At 39.7% G+C, this 19743-nt stretch overlaps 1 protein-coding gene across 1 annotated transcript in view; it reads left to right on the top strand.

The window, feature by feature from the left end:
* The first annotated feature begins 8692 nt into the window (after window positions 1-8692).
* PTTG1IP2 (PTTG1IP family member 2) overlaps window positions 8693-19743 on the top strand; it is a 23277-nt gene continuing 12226 nt past the window's right edge. Inside the window, exons 1-2 of the mRNA XM_037741346.1 lie at window positions 8693-8837; window positions 18338-18384. Coding sequence (XP_037597274.1) covers window positions 8693-8837; window positions 18338-18384 — 192 coding nt within the window. The remainder of the gene's footprint in view (window positions 8838-18337; window positions 18385-19743) is intronic.

Raw genomic sequence — 19743 nt, 5'->3', positions numbered from 1 at the left:
AAGTTGGGTTTGTTGTTGTTGTTGTTGCTGTTGTTGTTTTTGAGATGGAGTCTTGCTCTGTCACCCAGGCTGGAGTGCAGTGGCATGCTGTTGTCTCCGCAACTTCCACCTCCTGGATTCAGGCAATTCTCCTGTCTCAGCCTCCCGAGTAACTGGGACTACAGGCAGGTACCACCATGCTCCACTAATATTTATTTATTTATTTATTTATTTTAGTAGAGATGGGATTTCACCATGTTGACTAGGCTGGTCTCGTACTCCTGACCTCAAGTCATCCACCCACCTCAAGTCATCCACCCACCTCAGCTTCCCAAAGTGCTGGGATTATAGGCGTGAGCCGCTGCACCTGGCCTCAAGTTGGGGTTCTTATAACCCCCTCTTTGGTTTCAATTAATTTGCTAGAGTGGCTCACAGGACTCTGGGAAACAGTTAACTTACATTTACTGGGTTATCATAGAGGATATTCCAAGGGATACAGATGAAGAGACATATATAGGGCAAGGTATGGGGGAAGGGGCATGGATATTCCATGCCATCCCTGGTGCACCGCACTCTAAGAACTTCCATGTGTTCAGCTATCTGGAAGCTCACTGAATCCTTTCCTCTTGAGTTTTTATGGAAGCTTCATGATTTCAGCATTCCTTCTCCCAGGGTATAGGGTCAGACCCTCTCATGGGAAGGTCTTAAGACCCACAATCAGAAAGGCAGGAAAGCATTAGAGTCCTGCCTTGAAGCAGGAGAAGGTCAGAGTCCTGTTCCTGAGGCCTCACACACCCAACATTATCACAAAAGACTAACAAGGGCTATAGACTTGTAAACCAGGAACTGTGGATGAAAACCAATATATGTCATAACACCACAGGCAGACTTGACTTTCAGATGGAGCATAAAGGAAAGCAGAAATGTGAGTGCAGACACGGGTAAATATTGAGGTGGAGGCTGGGTAAATTTCCTTCTGGCTGGTTCCTGAGGCAGTATAAACAAAGTCATCAGCTTTTTCCTGAGGCCGTATAAACAAAATCATTAGCTAAGAGTGGTTTGGAAGCATGACAAGTGGCAGTTGTTGTGTTGGGAGTATGTGAGATTGCTTATTCCAAGTTGGCTAGAGTTTGGACTACGTACCTTCCTTCTCTGGGCAGGATGGTACTTTTGATGAGACAGTGAAACCTCAGTCATAGGCACTGAGACACTGAGGTCAGCTCAAGGGTTTCTGGCATTATATGTTGTAACGTCATTTTCTCAACGCTCTGCCTAAGGTGGGATGTTGCAACTCCCGGACCCAGATCTGGTGAGGTACACTTTTGGGCCAGGGAGGGAAGCCGTAGGCATAGCAAGGTGGTGCTCTGAGGGAAGGGATGTCCTGATCATTTCCACTATTCTACTTTGGAAATAAAGGGTCTTTGGTAACAGACAATAATCACAATCTTCTGTTCTTAATTTAGGACAATGTCAAAAAACTTTTCTCTTATATTTTATTTATTTATTTATTTAGATAGATAGATACTGTTTGTGTATTTTGCAAATGTGTGTATGTGTGTTTGCATATATAAATATAAAATACATATATGTGGAAATGTAAATAGGAGAGGCAATAGAGCAAGCATGATTTATGGACAAAAGGAGCTTTATACATGGGATTCGTAGACTTACATTGTCCCCTTCCTTACCACCATCTTTCCTACCTATCAGGAGTCTTGATATGTTACTGTCGAGGGATGCTCAAGAGACAGAAACCATAACTCAAACTGGCTTAAGCAAGTTCTAAACCATGTCTTTGTGAGTACATAAAACTGAATGCTTTTAGTTTTCAGTGGAGTTTTCTGAGAAGCAGAAGCTAAGACAGGATTAGATATGGTTATAGTTTGGGTCTCCATGTATCAATGCAACTCAGGCCTTGTGTCCAGTAATTTTCAAAATGTCAGGTATTCATCCTTTGTTAGTGTACAGATACCCTTGTAGGTGGTAGTAATTTCCTTGGGGAAGAACTGGTAGAATTATAGTATATATTTGTAGCAATGTTGCAGAGTCCCTTCTAGGGACCTGGCCACCTCTTCATTCAATGGGTCTGGATCTGAAAATTAACTCAAGTTTGGGAAGTGAGTGATATGATTTGGCTGTATCCCCACCTAAATCTCATATTTACTTGTAGTTCCCATAATCCCCATGTGTTGTGGGAGGGACCCAGTGGGAGGTAATTAAACCATGGGGTGGTTTTCCCCATGCTGCTGTTCTCATGATAGTAAGTTCTTACAGGATCTGATTTTTACAAATGGCTTTTCCTTCTTTGCTCAGAACTTTTTCCTGCTGCCATGTGAAGAAGAGCATATTTGCTTCTCCTTCTGCCATGATTGTAAGTTTCCTGAGGCCTCCCCAGCCATGTGGGACTGTGAGTCAATTAAACCACTTTCCTTTATAAATTACCCAGTCTCAGATATGTCCTTATAGCAGCATGAGAATGGACTAATATAGTAAATTGGTATAGGTGGTGGGGTACTGCTGTAAAGATACCTGAAAATGTGAAATTGACTTTGGAACTAGATAACAGGAAGAGGTTAGAACAGTTTGGAGGATCAGAAGAAGACAGGAAGATGTGGGAAAGTCTAGAACTTCCTAGACACTTGTTGAATGGCTTTGAGCAAAGTGCTGATAGTCATATGGACAATGAAGTCCAGGCTGAGGTGGTCTCAGATGGAGATGAGGAACTTGGGAACTGACATAAAGGTGACTATCGCTATGTTTTAGCAGAGACTGGTGGCATTTTGCCCCTGCCCTAAGGATCTGTGGAATTTTAACTTGATAGGAATGATGTAGAGTAGCTAGTGGAATAAAATTCTAAGCAGCAAAGCATTTAATGGGTGTCACTTGGGTGCTGTTAAAAGCATTCAGTTTTATGTATTCACAAAGATATGGTTTAGAATTGGAACTTATGTATAAAAGAGAAGCAGAGCATGAAAATTCAGAATATTTGCAGCCTGACAATGTGATAGAAAAGAAAAACCCATTTTCTGAGGAGAAATTCAAGCTGGCTGCAGAAATTTGTATAAGTAATGAGGAGCCAAGTGTTAATTACCACGATGATGGGGGGAAATGTCATGGCAGCCCCTCCCATCACAGGCCCAGATGCCTACAGGGAAAAAGTAATTTTGGCCAGGTCTAGAGCCTTGCTGCTTTGTGCAGTCTGGAGATGTGGTGCCCTGCATCACAGCTGTAGCTAAAAGGGGCCAGTGTAGAGCTCAGGCTGTTGCTTCAGAGGGTGCAGCCCCAAGCCTTGGCAGCTTACACATGATATTAGGCTTGTGGGTACACAGAAATCAAGAACTGATGGTTTGAAACCTCAGTCTAGATTTCAGAGGATGTATGGAAATGCCTGGATGTCCAGGCAGAAGTTTGCTCCAGGGGTGGAGCTCTCATGGAATACCTCTGCTAGGCCAGTGCAGAAGGGAAATGTGGGGTCAGAACCCCACTGGGGCACTGCCTAGTGGAGCTGCAAGAATCGGGCAACCATCCTCCAGACCACAAAATGATAGATCCACCAACAGCTTGCATTGTGCACCTGGAAAAGCTACACATACTCAATGCCAGCCCATGAAGGCAGCCAGGAAGGGGGCTGTACACTGCAATGCCACAGGGGTGGAGCTGCCTAAGGCTGTGGGAGCCCACCTCTTGAATTAACATGAACTGGTTGTGAGACATAGAGTCAAAGGTGATCATTTTGGAGCTTTAATATTTGACTACCCTGCTGGATTTCAGAATTGCATGGGCCCTGTAGCCCCTTTGTTTTGGCTAATTTCTCCCATTTGGAACAGGTGTATTTACCCAATTCCTGTATGCCCATTGTATCTAGGAAGCAACAAACTTGCTTTTGATTTTACAGGCTCATAGGCAGAAGGGACTTGCCTTGTCTGAGATGAGATTTTGGACTTGGACTTTTGAGTTAATGCTGAAATGAGTTAAGACTTTGAGTGACTGTTGGGAAGGCATGATTGTGTTTTGAAATGTGACGACATGAGATTTGGAAAATATCAGGGACAGAATGATATGCTTTGGCTGTGGCCCCACCCAAGTCTTATCTTGTAGTTCTCATAATCCCCATATGTCATGGGAGGGCACTGGTGAGAGGTGATTGAATCATGGGGTTGGTTACCCCCATGCTGCTGTTGTTGTGGTAGTGAGTGAGTTCTCATGAGATCTGATGGTTTTAAAAGGGGCTTTTCCCTCTTTGTGTGGCACTTCTCCTTCCTGCCGGCATGTGAAGAAGGACATGTTTGCTTTCCCCTCTGCCATGATTATAAGTTTCCTGAAGCCCCTCATCCATGCTGAACTGTAAGTCAGTTAAACCTCTTTCCTTTATAAATTACCCAGTCTCAGGTATGTCCTTTTAGCAGTGTGAGAATGGACTAGTATAGTGAGCAAGGGATCATGACTGTTTATTGGGGTCATTGTCCTCAGCTTACTTACTACTTCTCAATCCTTGCCCTTTTCTGGTTGTAGATGTTAAACATCACCCTTGCTGGCCACTCCTCTGATTTGACCCTAGAGATAGATGCCCATGGTCTATTAACCATCTCCATACCCTACTTTGGGACAAGCTTCCATTGACTGCCCCTCTGATTGTGAGGTTCTGGCATCTTTCATTTAAGTGTCATGACCTGATCACTATTATTTTGGAGGCCCCAGTATTCCCATTGGATATTAAGAATCGCAGCTGTATGACTGCCTCTATCATCAGTCTTGTCCTGCATAAGAAAGCTACTGTAATTCTCAGTGATGCAAGTGCCCTTCTTACCAGCACATTCCTAATTTCCTTGGTGAATGGTGTTTCCTCTGGACCCTCCCCTGGAACATAGTTATCTTGTAGTTTTTCTGACCTCACATAATATAGCCACTCTAGCAAACCTACTTCTCCTTCTCAGCCTTTTTATTCCTTCCTCTTCCTCCTGCCTTGGTAACTCAGGCATTTCCACTTTGCTCAGGGCTGGATCACTTTCTTAGGCTTCAAAGATCCATTCTAACAATGAGTTTGCACTATCCTCTGGGTCTTACCAGGCCATTAAACTTCATGTCCTACAAAAGTATTTCCAAGTCAAAGAAACCTTGCTTGTTCAGTTTCATATTCTAACCCCCTGTGCAAACATCCTCAAAATTCAGTATCAATTGTCTTCATTGGCTAGTTGTACCTTGGAATATAATTTCTTTCCTCCCTTATCAGGCCCAGCATGTCCCCAACTGAATTTAACCCTAGGGTTATTGGCCTAGCAGCCAAGAGATGAGGTAGGGGTGCTCCTGAGAGAACATCTATTAAGATACCCTTATTCTGTTTTGCAGCATAAGGGTCAGTCACACCTGAAAGTTCTTAGATTCCTGAAGGGTCTACAGAGTCAACATTAGGAGTATCCATCCATTCACCAAGGCTATCAGGAATGTGCTGGTAAGAAGGGCACCAGTATCACTAAGAAATTCAGCAGCTTCCCTCTGCAGGCCAAAACTGGCGGTAGAGACAGTCACAGAGCTGAGCCCATTAACATCCATGGGGATAGTGGTGTTCTCATAGTAATAAAGTAATAATGTTTCACCACAGAAGCTGTTTCAGGATTTTACATTTTCCCAACCAAAGCTCTGACATTTAGCATACAGCCCTGCCTGGCTGGTATTATCTAAATGTCTCTAGAGCTCTGTAATTATCATATCCTCATTTGCTGGTAACTGTGTCTACTTTTCCACTACAGGAGATAAGGGCTGCCAAAGATATCTTCTAGCTTTCATACTTAACCTTTAACTGCCAATCAAAGGTACATGATTTCTCATTGTCCCTCTGCAAAGCATCAGTACTACTCTTTAACCAACCAACTCTTGTAGGCACTGTCCCCTGTATCTTTCAAATGCTTTGATTATTACATCAACCAGGGGATTTCCTATTACCAGTTTGTTTTCCTAGGTAGAAAACATTTCATCACCATGAAGTCTTTAGTAGTGCCATCTCTTTCTAGGAGCTATCCATTCTCTACATATTGCACAATATGGTATCTTATTTGCCTGTCGGATAGTAAGTAAACAAGTCTCAAAATTTTATCTTACCACTGGTTCTCTCAGAACACTCTCATAAGCATTTGTATTAGCTCAGGTCCTTTGAGATCTGCTAAGATGGGATTAGAAGTCCAAGAGGTTTACTGGGAAAACAGTTAGAACAAATAAAGGGGAAGCAGCTAGTGCAAGTGAGAACCTTCAAACATCAATGCAGGTCAGACACTGGTGAAGAAGAGAGAAGAAAGGAAGGAGGAGAATTTGGTTGGTAGAGTTTCAGATCGCAGCACAATTCTAAGAAAGTTTCGACCGCCTTGATGGGAAATTCTCAAGCCAAAATCTCCCACTAAAAGTATCCCACATTAGTGTCCCTTCCATGTTTAGTCTTGGCTGAGAGTAGCTTGTAGGAAGCATGGCTTTGGGATGAATATGGTGGATAAATCTGAGGCACACTAGCTGAGTCCGTCAGTCAATTTTGCTTTGATATGGGCATTTTCATGGCCATATTCCACATAATCTTTTGTTTTTATTATTATTATTCTGAAGCAGGGTCTTGTTCTGTCACCCAGGCTGGGGTTTAGTGGCACAATTTTGGTTCACTGCAACTTCTGCCTCCTGGGCTCAAGTGATCCTTGCACCTCAGCTTCCAGAGTAGCTGGGACTATAGGTGCACACCACCGTGCCAGCTAATTTTTTGTAGACACGGGGTTTCACGGTGTTGCCCAGGCTGGTCTTGAACTCCTGGACTCAAGCAATCTGCCTGCCATGGCCTCCCAAAGTGCTAGGATTATAGGCGTGAGGCAATGTGCCCAGCTTCTACATAGTCTTATGATAGCTTTTAGCAGCTAGAGAGACTAGGTACTTTCAAGTTTGAATCCAGAGGAAGATGGGCATCTTTATCCTAGCATTCCTAGCAAAAGCTCTGAGATTGACTTGGATTAGGCCAGCCTAGGTCCTGTGCCCACCCCTGAGCCAGGCATGGTGGCCAGGGAAGTTTTGTGCCCTGCTTTGCTCAGGTGTAGTTTTCATGTTCTACTTCCAAGGTAAGAGTTGGAACTCCACCCATACCATGAGAACCAAGAGGCAGTGAGGGGCAGATCTCTAAGAAACAATATGCACATAGAATATGTGTATTTTTCATTTTAATGACTGCTGTAAGGTTGCTTTCTAAAGACACTATAACAATTCACCGTTCCACCAAAAATTATGAGTACCTTTTCCCCCCACAACTTCATCAACAATATCTTAGCTTTCTTTTTAAATGCTTGCCTACCTGATGTTTACAAAGTGATAGCTCATTATTTTTTTTAATTGATAATTTCCTAGTTCCTAGTACTAGTGTTTTTAAACTATTTTTTTTCATGTATTCACTGGCTACTTAGATTTGCTTTTCTGTCAGTGGATTCCCCAAAACCCATGTCTATTTTCCTATTGTTTATCTTTTGTCCTTTTTTTTGTCAGTTTATAAAAGCACTTTTTATGTTATGGCTAATTACCCTCTGTCTGTCCTCTGCATTGCAAATGGGTAAAGAAAAAGTAGCCTGGAACTCTGCATATGTTATCCTCCTCCATCTTTATTGTCCATATTAGGCCCATATTCCTCAGGAGGCAGTCCAGATCAATATGCCAGGACTACTGTGGGACAACTCCATCATTTATTTTTTAATTATTATTTTTTATTTTTTTAAAGACAAGGCCTTTCTCTGTTGCCCAGACTAGAGTGCAGTGATGCAATCATAGCTCACTGCAGCCTTAAACTTCTTGGCTCAAGCGATCTTCCCCACCTCATCATTATTGAAAAACAAAACAAGATAATCCCTGGTCAAGGACAAGTTTTCATCACCCACCTTTACCCCTTCCCTCACACACACACTGAGGCAAGATTGCCCAAATTTCAGTCATTCTGGAACCACCACCCCAATTTTTGCCATATCATTTGAGTTGTGTACTATTTAAATTTCTGGAAATTGTCCTTTTTTGCACAGATTTATTTTAAAAGCATATATTGTTGCTATTGCATCAGTGTAACTGCTGGTTATCTTTTTCCAATACTCATTAAATTCGTAACTATGAAAATAAAAGGCATTTGTGTACTATCCAAAACATACTTACCTTTGGGAAACTGCATTAGAGCATGTCAAGAGGATCACCAGGCTAGTTAGGGACAAGACTGAGGGTTTACAGAGCTGTGAGTTTCATGACCTCACCACTCACTGATCGCACAACCACTCCCATGGAGTGCCGTGGGTGGTAGGTTTATTTACATCAGAGAAAAGGCAGCATGGAAGAATGCAACTACTGTATACATATTTGTAGTGGAAATTAGAATCCAGGTCTTTCTCCAAAAACAACACTGTAGTAGGGAAAAGGTGTTGGTTTGGCAGAAACAGGCCTTAGTCAAGTCCAGTGGACCTACTGTACATGATATTCAGGGCCCAGGAAGCTGGAGCCCAGTGCCGACCAGGATTGTGCTATGAACATTCCACATTCTAGCTAGAACATTAGGGATTCTAAGGTTCTGCTGATTATGCTGGGGTCCAGGGCTTGAAAGTGGTAGCCATAGGACCCAGGGCTGTGGTGGGTCACAGTCCCTGAGTGGGTCTCAGTGTCCAACACTGTAGCTGGTGCCTGCCAGGTTCCCAGTGGCAAGGGTCACTAGGTCTGAAGAGAGATGTGCTGGCTGCGGGCATGGGGCCAGATTCTCCTGCCAATTTTTCTCTCCCTCTTTCTCATCCAATTGCTTATCAGCTTTTCAGAGAATGGTTTTTTCTACAGCCCCAGGAACAATCAGAAACCAAGAGATGGAACTGAAGAGGGTGAGTGATCTAGAGCCTTGAGTCGAGTGCCCCATGTGTTCCGGCATTGTTCTTCCTTTTAATTGTGCCATCCAGGTGCACTAAAACTTTAATCTCAAAAGTTGTCATTTGGTGTTGATGGGAAGACATTTTAAAGGCTCTAGATGGTTTTGGTGAAACTTGGTTAAATTGGACTCAGATTAATTTGCTTTATCTGAAATATGAAAGGTGGATTCAAACAGTTTTAAATTTGAAGAAAAGCATGGCTTCTCCCACCTCACTTTTTGCATGACTTATGGCATATAAGCTTTTTGTTGTGAATAAGCCATTGGGTTTTGTTCTAATCAGACCCACTCAATGGTCGTAGCTCTTTTTTAGTTTTTAAAGGTCTTAGCTAATAAAATCCTTTATTTGTTCTTTTTCATAAAAAAAAAATTACTTCAGTTTGGAGGCTTCTCTTGGTTTCCCTCCTCAAATGAAAAACTTTTGAAATGTTAAAAGTCATGCTGAGCCTAAATTCATGAACCTGGAAATAAGGTTTTTAGTATCCTAAATTGGAACCATATAGATAAAATAAGGGACAGAATTTGAATTACTTGGAAAGTGCCCTGTAAAGCCAAGATTGCCATTTTTTACAAAGACTATGAGACTGAATAATTACTGCTGTCTGGTTTCCAGAGTAGAAAAGAATGTTAGTATCTGTAAGCAAATCAGTCTTCCTTACTAAAACCAAACCCACAGTTCTCAGCATTGCACTGAAATAAGAATCTCCTTTGAGGGGGTAGGGATGGGGGAGGCTGAAGTAAAAGATCTAGCTTGTTTTCTTTCGTTTCGTCTTTCCCACAGATTTCTCTTTTTTAACCTCTTGGTCACCCCTATATGTACTCTAAGATAAGCAGTGTTCCAGTGCCATCCTGGCCCCTTCTCCCAACACACAGCATCTAAAAGCATAAGTCCAAGCATAGAAACAAATTCTTCCTTTTGTTCCCTAGCAAAATGGACTCATACTGGAAGTTTTCAAAAGACTTTATCAAAATGCTGATGAAGAAAAAAAAAAAAGAAAGCAAACAAATAAAATAAATTAAAAATCACAGATAAGATAATCTCTAAAGAGTGAAGTTTCTGATGCTAGCTAGCCCATTCTAGGGCTGGCCAGCTGGAGTCCCTGTTTCTGAGGAAACAGCTTGCTATTGCCTGGGAAACAGCTTGCAACCTGTCAAGGGCCTCCCCTGAGTGTTTGCATCTTAGGCTCGGGCCAGTTTCCCTTTGCGCTTGCATTTAGTCTTCCCATCTAACAAGGATATGGTTTCTTAGACATCATGGTACTTTTCACTTCCAAAACTGAGAAGGGGCTTCGAAGCCTTTACTGAGATACTCATCTGCATCCTGGACTTTGCCCTAAGTAACAGGCAACAGACAGGACTTTGTGAAGGATTGTACATCAAGTGAGACCCCCCTAAGCAGGTTGCTTTGATCCCCAGGGCTTCTAACTCTGATGTTCATATACATTTGAGAGTTTGGTAATCAATGTCTCAAGAAATTATAGTAAGCACTTGATGGAACTTTGGGTGAATCTTCTAGAATCTAATGAATGGATTAAAAACTGTACTAAAACCCGGAGAAATTTTTTCACTAGAAGTAACCAGACAACAAAGGAACATAGTGCAAAAAATAAGTAGCAGCTAAGGAAAGAACTGGAAGATTCTGGATCAGAACAGAATAGCACAGCATGGCAGGACTCCAAATGTTACCACCCCCTCCCTTAGAGGTAACTAGTGAGTCACTGTAATCCAATAATTTTTAATAATTTGCCCAAATCTAGAGAGAAACAAGTTGAGTGCGTATCCTGTTCTTTATCTTATTCTAAAGATGAGAAGAGAAAATGGCTACTGAGGAGAAGTAAGTGGAATGAGGACTGAAAGAGAGAGGTCCTGACTCTCTGATGGAAACTCAGGTTCCTGAGTTATAAGCTGGATTTGAGAGCAGACCTAGAGTCCAAAGAGATCCCCTTTGTGGAAATGGGAAACACCTCTGATAAGCTCTAGCAAACTTTGACATTGGAAAATGACAAACCTCAAAAGAGAGAGCAAAGCCAGATATTCTAACAAAGTTTGGCACAGCCTCATTTGAGTTCTCCCCCTTGTCAAATGCTGAAAACAATGGAGTGAATAGAACATAAAATGCCATAAAACTGTAGCTTCTTGAAAAAAATCTCAAGAGTAGTGGTAAGGTGGTTAAGATCTCACGTACACTATGTCAGAACAAATAGAAAGTGTGAACAGAGCTACATAAGCATTAGTAGAATGGAAACAATATAGCAACTATGTAAACCTTGCACAGCAAAATAAATAAAGGAGTATATGATAGCATGCAAACCACCCCTACAACACACACCAAATAATCTACCCTAGAAGAAAACACAACTCAAGTAACATGAAAATTTCCCTACAAATGCTTTGAACTAGAAAACAATCAAATGAGAAACAGATTCAGTGAAGCAAGCCTCAAAGTCAAGATAGTAAGATATCAGAATGAGATGAAAAGGCAGATAGCTCCAAGGAAATAAATTGAAGGCCAAATAATTTGAATATAAGGCAGGGCTTCTGAGGTTTCTCTCTTCATTTGTTTATTTCTGCTAATTGTGAACACACCGAGAATATTTGTCACATATTCTAAGCCTACTTACTGTGGTGGTCTCTGGTAGCTGCTTTATTCCTCCATTCTCTAGCCTAGGAGGAGCCTTTGTCTGGGATGAGGTGGGACTTCACTTTCTTTCCACTGATAGACTTCTCAGCCTCTTTCATCCCCTGCATACCCAATTTTAGTACTAAGTTCCCAGTGTTATGTATACACGAGTGATTTCTGTTTTCCTGGTTGGATTCCTAACTTCATATAACCATCTTTAAGACAAAAAGTACTTTAAGATTTTGACTATCAGGCAGGTATTAGGAGGATTAGAGCATTGATGCTTAGGTTTAAATGCTGCTGGGGAACCAGGGGAGAAACCTGGTATATCACTTCTGGCTGAGGTAAGGAAAAGGGGTGCTGATAAAAATCTCAGGCAGGTTACAGGGGAATCTGAAAACATTAGGAACACAGGAACTAGTCATTCACTTGCTAGAGTTTACTCCGAGTCCACTGGTTTCTTAGATAATATGAGGCTAATGTGGCTCTCAAACAGTAGGTAACAGTAGCAAATGAACTCAAGGACTACATGTCAGAATCCCTTGGACATAAGAATTTTCTAGGGAAAAGTAAAAAGTAAAAAGCCCTAAAATTCCCAACATAGGGGGTGGAGTACAGGCAAGGCAGCTCTTGCGAGAGCTGGCAGAATTGAAGAGGGATAGGTCTTTCCCAGAGAATACTAGACCACACATCTAGAAACCACAGCAGGACTGCAGATGCTAGACATGACACTCCCTAAGAAGGGGACAGATGAGATTCACACAGTGAGGCTAGCAAGGAAGAGGAGGAGACTCAGGCCAGTCACACCCTAGTGCCAGGGTAACACGTAGCCTTTGCTCCCAGAAAAGTATAGCATCCCCAAGGTAAAGGGGGAAGAAGTGAACCCTAAATTTCGCTTAATATTTACTCAAAGGAGGATGAATTAATTGACTGAACTTAACTTTGCAAGTTTATCGTTTTCTGCCACTAGCAGAAATGGGAAATTTGACATTATGCTGAATTGTGATGTAAAACTGAATTCTGATATTGAGAGGCCTAGATCAAATTCCACCTCTTCTATAATGCCTTCCTTAGTCCACCCAATCTGAGTGAAGAGTTGCTCCTGTACTTAGCTGCACCTCTCTAATAGTACCTGTCTCACGAGAGAGTCAGAAGAATTCACACTGCCTGGACCCCTCCCAGCTCTGTTGCTTACTAGACGCATGTTTTCTGTGTCATAATTTCCTTATCAGTAAAATGAGAATAAAATAGTAACTTCCTGTAAATGATTGTTGTGAGGACCAGATGAGTTAATCTATGTTATGCACTGAGAACACTGTCTGGTACATGATAAGTTTTCAATAAACATTATGCAGTCATGTGTTACTTAACAATAGAGGTGTACCCTGAGAAATGCAGTTAGGCAATTTCATCATTATGTGAGTGACATAGACTATACTTACACAAAACTAGATTGTATAGCCTGCTATACACCTAGGCTAAATTAACCTATTGCTCCTAGGCTACAAACCTATACAGCATGTTACCGTGCTGAACACTGCAGGCAACTGTAACACAATGGTAAGTATTTGTGTATCTAAACTTATCTAAACACAGAAAGGGCACAGTAAAAAAACGGTATTTCCAGCTTCATCCATGCTGGAAACCATCATTCTCAGCAAACTAATACAGGAACAGAAAACCAAACACTACATGTTCTTACTCATACATGGGAGTTGAACAATGAGAACACATGGACGCAGGGAGGGAAACATCACACATGGGGGTCTGTTGGGGGATGGGGAGCTAGGGGAGGGATAGCATTAGGAGAAATACTTAATATAGATGATGGGGTGATGGGCGCAGCAAACCACCATGGCATGTGTATACTTAGGTAACAAACCTGCACATTCTGCACATGTACCCCAGAACTTAAAGTGTAATTATACACACACACACGCACACACACACACACACATACAGTATTATAATCTGAAGGGATCACCATCCCGTATGCAGTCTGTTAACCAAGATATTGTTATGCAGCACATGACTAGATACAGATGTAGAGATAGAGATATATATTATGACAGTGCTGGAAAACAAGATGAGGGCCAGAAAATGTTAAGAATCCCTGAAAAACAGAAAGCAATTTAGATCAGACTAATGGAGAAAGCCACAGCCTAAAACACACATAAGAGAAGACTAATGGAAGAGTGTATTATGGAGTTGTTCCAAGCTCAGCAGCAGTGAATATAAAGAGCATGAGGGAGTTGTAGAGCAGCTACCTGGGTGCTGAGCTTAGAGCACTATAGCTGGCTGCCTCTCCACCTTCTCAATTGTCTCAAGAAGTAGGCAGCAGAGTTGCAGAGGCAACTGCCCCAGGTTAACAATGAATGTGAATTATTGGCCTGGAAAGGCAGAGAAAGATATACTACCAACACACTGAACCTGGCAGCATGTCCCAATCCTCTCCCACACCACAGAGGTGGAAATGGCCTATATACATACACTTAAATCCTAACTTGTCAAGAATCATGAAATCCAACAAAGGAAAGAACCAATTTATTAAGACACATTTAATAGAGGGAGAAAAATCACCTTGAAATTAGAAATTTCTCCTATAGAAAATGACAAGGACCAACAAGATTCCAAAGGAAATGACTAAGCTAGTAAGTAGATTGGCTTGCCACAACTCCATAGGTGCTAAAAGTAGACAGTGAGACTCAATGGACCCGTGCAAAATGGTTTATTACTCATAGCACAGCCAACAGCAGGAACATAAGCATGGTAGCATCAGTTCTCCTGCCCCCAAGTCCCATGGAACAATCAGATCATGGCTATGAATACAGCCAGTTGCACTACAGCTAAGGAACCCAGGGCTAAGAGCTTATGACTTTTTATAGCAAGCAGTGAAATATCTATTCCCTAGGGAGTAATTGTGACTATAGTTACACTGTGGTTGCCTTGACCTATTTAATTGACTAGGTTACTAGATACAGAATAGGTGCAGGGTCAGAGGATGATTATCCCAAGAAGTTTGTCATACTCAGCAAGGAAATTCAGAGATGCTCAGGGTCTAGGATGGATGCCTTTCTCAACACTATCATTAATATTCTCATGGAGATATCCATGAAATGAGAACAGACTATTCTGGAAAAGATTATGAATCTTGGAAATTAAAAATATAATCAGCATAAACATAGCTAAAGAGTGAATTAGCAAGTTCAATAATTGAGCCATTACAAATGTAGTTCAAAAGAACAGGAGATAGAGAGTCTGTAGAAAAAAGAGACAAGAGTTCATGCCAACACTAATGTAATAGGAGTTTCAGGAGGAGAGAAATGGAAGAGAGGAACTAATGAAAGAAAAATCTACAGAAAAATATCTTTGGGCTGGGCGTGGTGGCTCATGCCTGTAATCCTGGCACTTTGGAAGGCTGAGGCAGGTGAATCACGAGGTCAGGAGATTGAGACCATCCTGGCCAATATGATGTGAAACCCGGTCTCTATGAAAATATAAAAATTAGATGGGCATGTTGATGTGTGCCTATAGTCTCAGCTACTTGGGAGGCTAAGGCAGGAGAATTGCTTGAACCCAGGAGGCAGAGGTTGAGATTGTGCCACTGCTCTCCAGTCTGGCAAGAGAGAGACACTCCATATGTGTATATATATATATATATATATATATATATATACACACACACACACACACACACACATATATAATCATAATATATATATATTATATAAATATATATAATCACATATATATTTATATATAAATATATATATATAATCATATATATATATATATATCTTTAAAGTTTTGAAGAAAATGGTGTTGAAACTAGAACATATTAACAGACTAAGCCAGCTGTGCTCTAGACGGTATACAAAATAAAAACATTTAGACACTTAAAGAGTCAAAGAGTTTATCACTCACAGACATCTAAAAAAATACTCAAGAATATAATCCAGCAAAATGAAAAATGAATCCAAGGGGAAAAAGTGGGATTCAAGAAAGAGTAGTAAGCAAATAAACTAGTAAAATGAAAAATTAATTCTAAATGATTTATTGTAGGTCAACAGCAATTTAAATGTCTAATAATCATTAATAACTTTAATAGCAGTTAAAATTCTATCTGATTTCTGAAATCCATATGATATAGAAATCATATGGAAGCTTAACTGCTATTAAATAGTTAAAATTATTTAACTGGGAAGTGGTATGGGGAGAAAGAGAAGAGTAAGAACATATTAGGATCTTTGTGTAAGTTGAGACGGTAGATCCTGATTAAATAATGATAGAAAGATGCATATAAAATATCGCCCCAAATTTTTAAAGCAACAGCTCAAGAATAGAAATAGAATGCGTATTTTGAGACCACTAGAGGAAATAAAGGAATAAAGAATAAATTGATGGAATAGGATATGCCTTGCAAATGCTATTGAAAATGAAAGCAAGTGTAGCAATATTATGCAAAATAGAATTCAAGTCAAAAAAATCATTAAGTCAAAGAAAAAGTGATATTCCATATTGACATATAGTACAGTACACCAAGGTACTGTGTACAGACTCTCTACAGACTCTCTATCTCCTGTTCTTTTGAACTACCTTTGTAATGGCTCAATTATTGAACTTGCTAATTCACTCTTTAGCTATGTTTATGCTGATTATATTTTTAATTTCCAAGATTCATAATACTGCATATTCCAAACTTTTATTCACCTAACAGTTTTAAAATAGATGTATTAGGTAAATAAAAGATAAGAAGAATTTTAATATATAAAATCTTATTATTTTCATATACTCCTCATTGTTTTTTTCTCTTAGCAGTTCTTGAAAAAGTTTTCCTTGCAGATAAACTTTATTTTTGTATTATAAATTTATTATAGTACCAATAAAAAGTTTTGTTTTGATATTTGGCATAATATATTTTGATGCCAGGCATTTGAAATTGTGATCCTTCATGGGAGAAGAGGATCATAGGTGGAACTTTATGGAATAGCAACATTTCAGACATTGGTAGAAGTGGAACTAGTTGAAGAAACTGAAAAAGAATAGCCAGAGATGTTCTAAGAGAACTAGGAGAAATGATGCAGAAGTCATGAAAAATGTAATCAAGAGCAAATAAGTAACCAGACAGAAAACATATAATCAAACCTCAGGGCTTTAGGGTGAAATAATCTGGTACCTGATAAAGCCATGGAAATAGCTAGAACCTCTTTCTTCAGGAATAGAACAGGAAAAAAAGAGCCTACTGATTCATGTAGCACATAGGTCAGCTGTAACATCATTAGTTTTCCAATAAGGGCAAAAATGAGTATTAAAGAGATGACTGGTTATGTATACAAATGTTCCATCTAAACCTCTACTATGTAACCAGAGCAGGCCATTTACTGACATAATGTGTTGAGGAGGGAACTTCCTCTCTACAGTGCTCTTCACCAAAACTCATCCCCCTCTAATCTTGAGAAAAGCATCAGACACATCCTTGTTGAGGGGCAGTCTACAAAATATATGAAAGTACTGAGGATAGCAGTCCTCAAAACTGTCAAGGTCATGAAAAACAAGGCAAGAGTGAGACATTGTTGCAGGCAATGTGGTATTCTGGATGGGATCTTGGAACAGGAAAAGGACATTAGTGTAAAGACTGGCGAAATCCTGATAAAATCTGGAGTGTAGTTAAAAGTCATGTGCCAGTGTTAGTTTCTTACTTTCAATAAATGTACCATGGTAGTGTAAGGTATTAGCAATAGGGGAACTGGGTGAAGGATATACAGGAACTCCCTGTAGACTCTTCACAATTTTTCTGTACATCTGAAATTATTCCAAAATAAAAAATTTAGTTTACAAAAAAGCTGTGGGAAGCACGTAGGGCTCGGAGAACAGTGGCCAAGTCATGTGTCCTCTGTTTCCCTGCTTCTGCCTCCCAAAAGGAGCCTGAGGCCAGCTGTTCTTCACACAGCTGAGGCAGCAGAATCTTTCCCATTCACCTTGCCTTTTCTTTCACTCAACTTTCCCATGGGTATTTCAAGGATACTTTCAGCTAGGAGGAGGGAACATTCAATAGGTTTGAATTTGAAAGCTGAACTGTAAAATTTTTTCCCCAGCCCAATCAGATCTGCATCCAATCAAACAATTTGAAATTAAATAGAAAGGTCTGACCTTTCCCACAGAGCCTATGAACTCTGTCCCCAAAATAATAGAGAGAGTGACTTTATTGTTGCTCTATCACAAAACAACTAAGACATTAATTCTAGACCCTTTGTTTAAGAAGATGTTGTAGTAATAAAATAAGCCATTGAAATTTTTTTCCAAATTCTGAGTTTTTATTCTAGAATTTTCAAATATAAATCATACTGTTTGTTTTTCCATAAAACAAGAGGAATAAAAATTCTCATTTTGGAGAAGTTTTGAAAGCTTTGTGGCAAAAACAGATGGGGAATTCCTTTTTTTTTTTTTTTTTTTTAATTCTTAAAGGGTTAATTAGTTAAGTAGGAATATCTTGGCAATACTATCCTGAATAACAACACATGATATTTTAAAATACAATGGTGTTGCCAATTTGTTTTTCCTTACTGTGTTTTGGGGGTTGTTTTTTTAGAACTTGGCTCATAAAAGTTGTATGATGCCATTTCATATTTTTCCAAGAAATAGGAGAAAAGATTAAGAAGATTTATATAGTACAGGTGGAAGAAATGTCTAGATACACGAAAATAATGAAGTAAAATGCTGGAGTATGGATGAATATGGCTTAAAACAGAAATGACTAAATGAAATGCACTTTTACATAAAATTGAGCAATAAAAAGTATTTGAATTTATTTTGTATTTAATATTTTTTTCTTGTAGGATGTGCTATAAAGAAGAGTTGTCAGTTGTGCACAAAAGATAAGAAAGTAAGTTAACTTTCTTATGAGGAAATTGCTCTGGGAACGTTATAAAGTCACAATTTACAGTTGTCATTTAAAAGATATGCTAAACTTTGTTTTACACAATTTTTATAACAGGAATGTCTCATAACAGTTATTAAGATCTATTTATGCATTTCAAACCATTCTTTGAGGATCTAGAAATAAACAATGGAGATAATTGAGTACAAACATGTACTTCCTTCTGGAAAAATATACTTCAAAAAGAAAATAATTCTTTGCTTGAAAAAATTATACTGAAATTTTGGGATAATTTTTTGTAAGTAAAGGAAAAGATGTATCTTTTGAAATGTGGTGACAATTTCCTTCCCACTTCTATTTCCTAAAGACTAGAAAGAATGACATACCAGTCCTTAACCACAGTGTAGCTAAAGCCCTCTTCTTTGATGATTAAATGTCTGAAATCATTGCTCTTCATTTCAGTTTTGGAAGAAAGCAGAAATGCTTTAAGTTATGAGAGAAATGACCACCTTGTGTCACAGACAGGCTTGCAGCAACCCTCATAAAAATCACTGTAGTCTAACTTGTATCGGATAATTGACAACACTAAAAACAGTAGCTTGAAATCACTACTTAGAAAAGGGCACACTCTAGAGTTGGTATCACTCATAGTGTTCTGGATATACACCCTCTGCCCTGTCTTATCTTCCTCTAAGAAGATAAATGTCTATCACTCGTCTACTTTAATGAGGACCTGGGCTTGTGGCTCGTGGAATTTTCCACCCAATTCGTACTACCATTGCCTTACATGCTTTCCACAGCCGGCGATGACCCAGACATACTCTGTCTCAGTGTCCTGCCTTCCTCAACCCTGTGTAGTAAGACATCACTTCTGTGGCATCCCTGAACCCTGCACAATCTACATTGGCGTTTGTATTCTCACTCCCTTACACCGTACCTACTCTTTGGCTTCAAGAAGACAAGACCATCCTCCAGTCCTTTAACACTCTTTTTTTCCCTTCAGTTTATTGGCCATCTCCTATGGACTGTATTCCCTCCTATGAATTCTCTTGACTGTTCGCCTGAATGCAATATTCTTCCAGTTTTTGTTGTTGTTAAATACATTATAATGGAAGTTTTCAAATATACCATCGAAGAAAGCAATATGATAAAACTTTATACCCCCAAGAGCCATCTCGGCCAACCTTTTTCTAATGTATGCTCTTCCTCATGAAATGGATTATTTTGAAGCAAATGATGATATGGATACTGTATCATTTTATTTAAAATATTTAAGCATATGTAGTAGTTAAAAATATTAATCTGATAATATTATCAGCACAGGTCACTTAAGTATTTTATGAATTTGAATGCATGATAAATTAT

Source organism: Cebus imitator, unplaced genomic scaffold, assembly GCF_001604975.1.
Source record: "Cebus imitator isolate Cc_AM_T3 unplaced genomic scaffold, Cebus_imitator-1.0 Scaffold98, whole genome shotgun sequence".
NCBI classification, from domain to species: Eukaryota; Metazoa; Chordata; class Mammalia; order Primates; family Cebidae; genus Cebus; species Cebus imitator.
The sequence above is the reverse complement of the archived record's forward strand: the minus strand, read 5'-3'. Positions and strand labels throughout refer to the sequence as shown.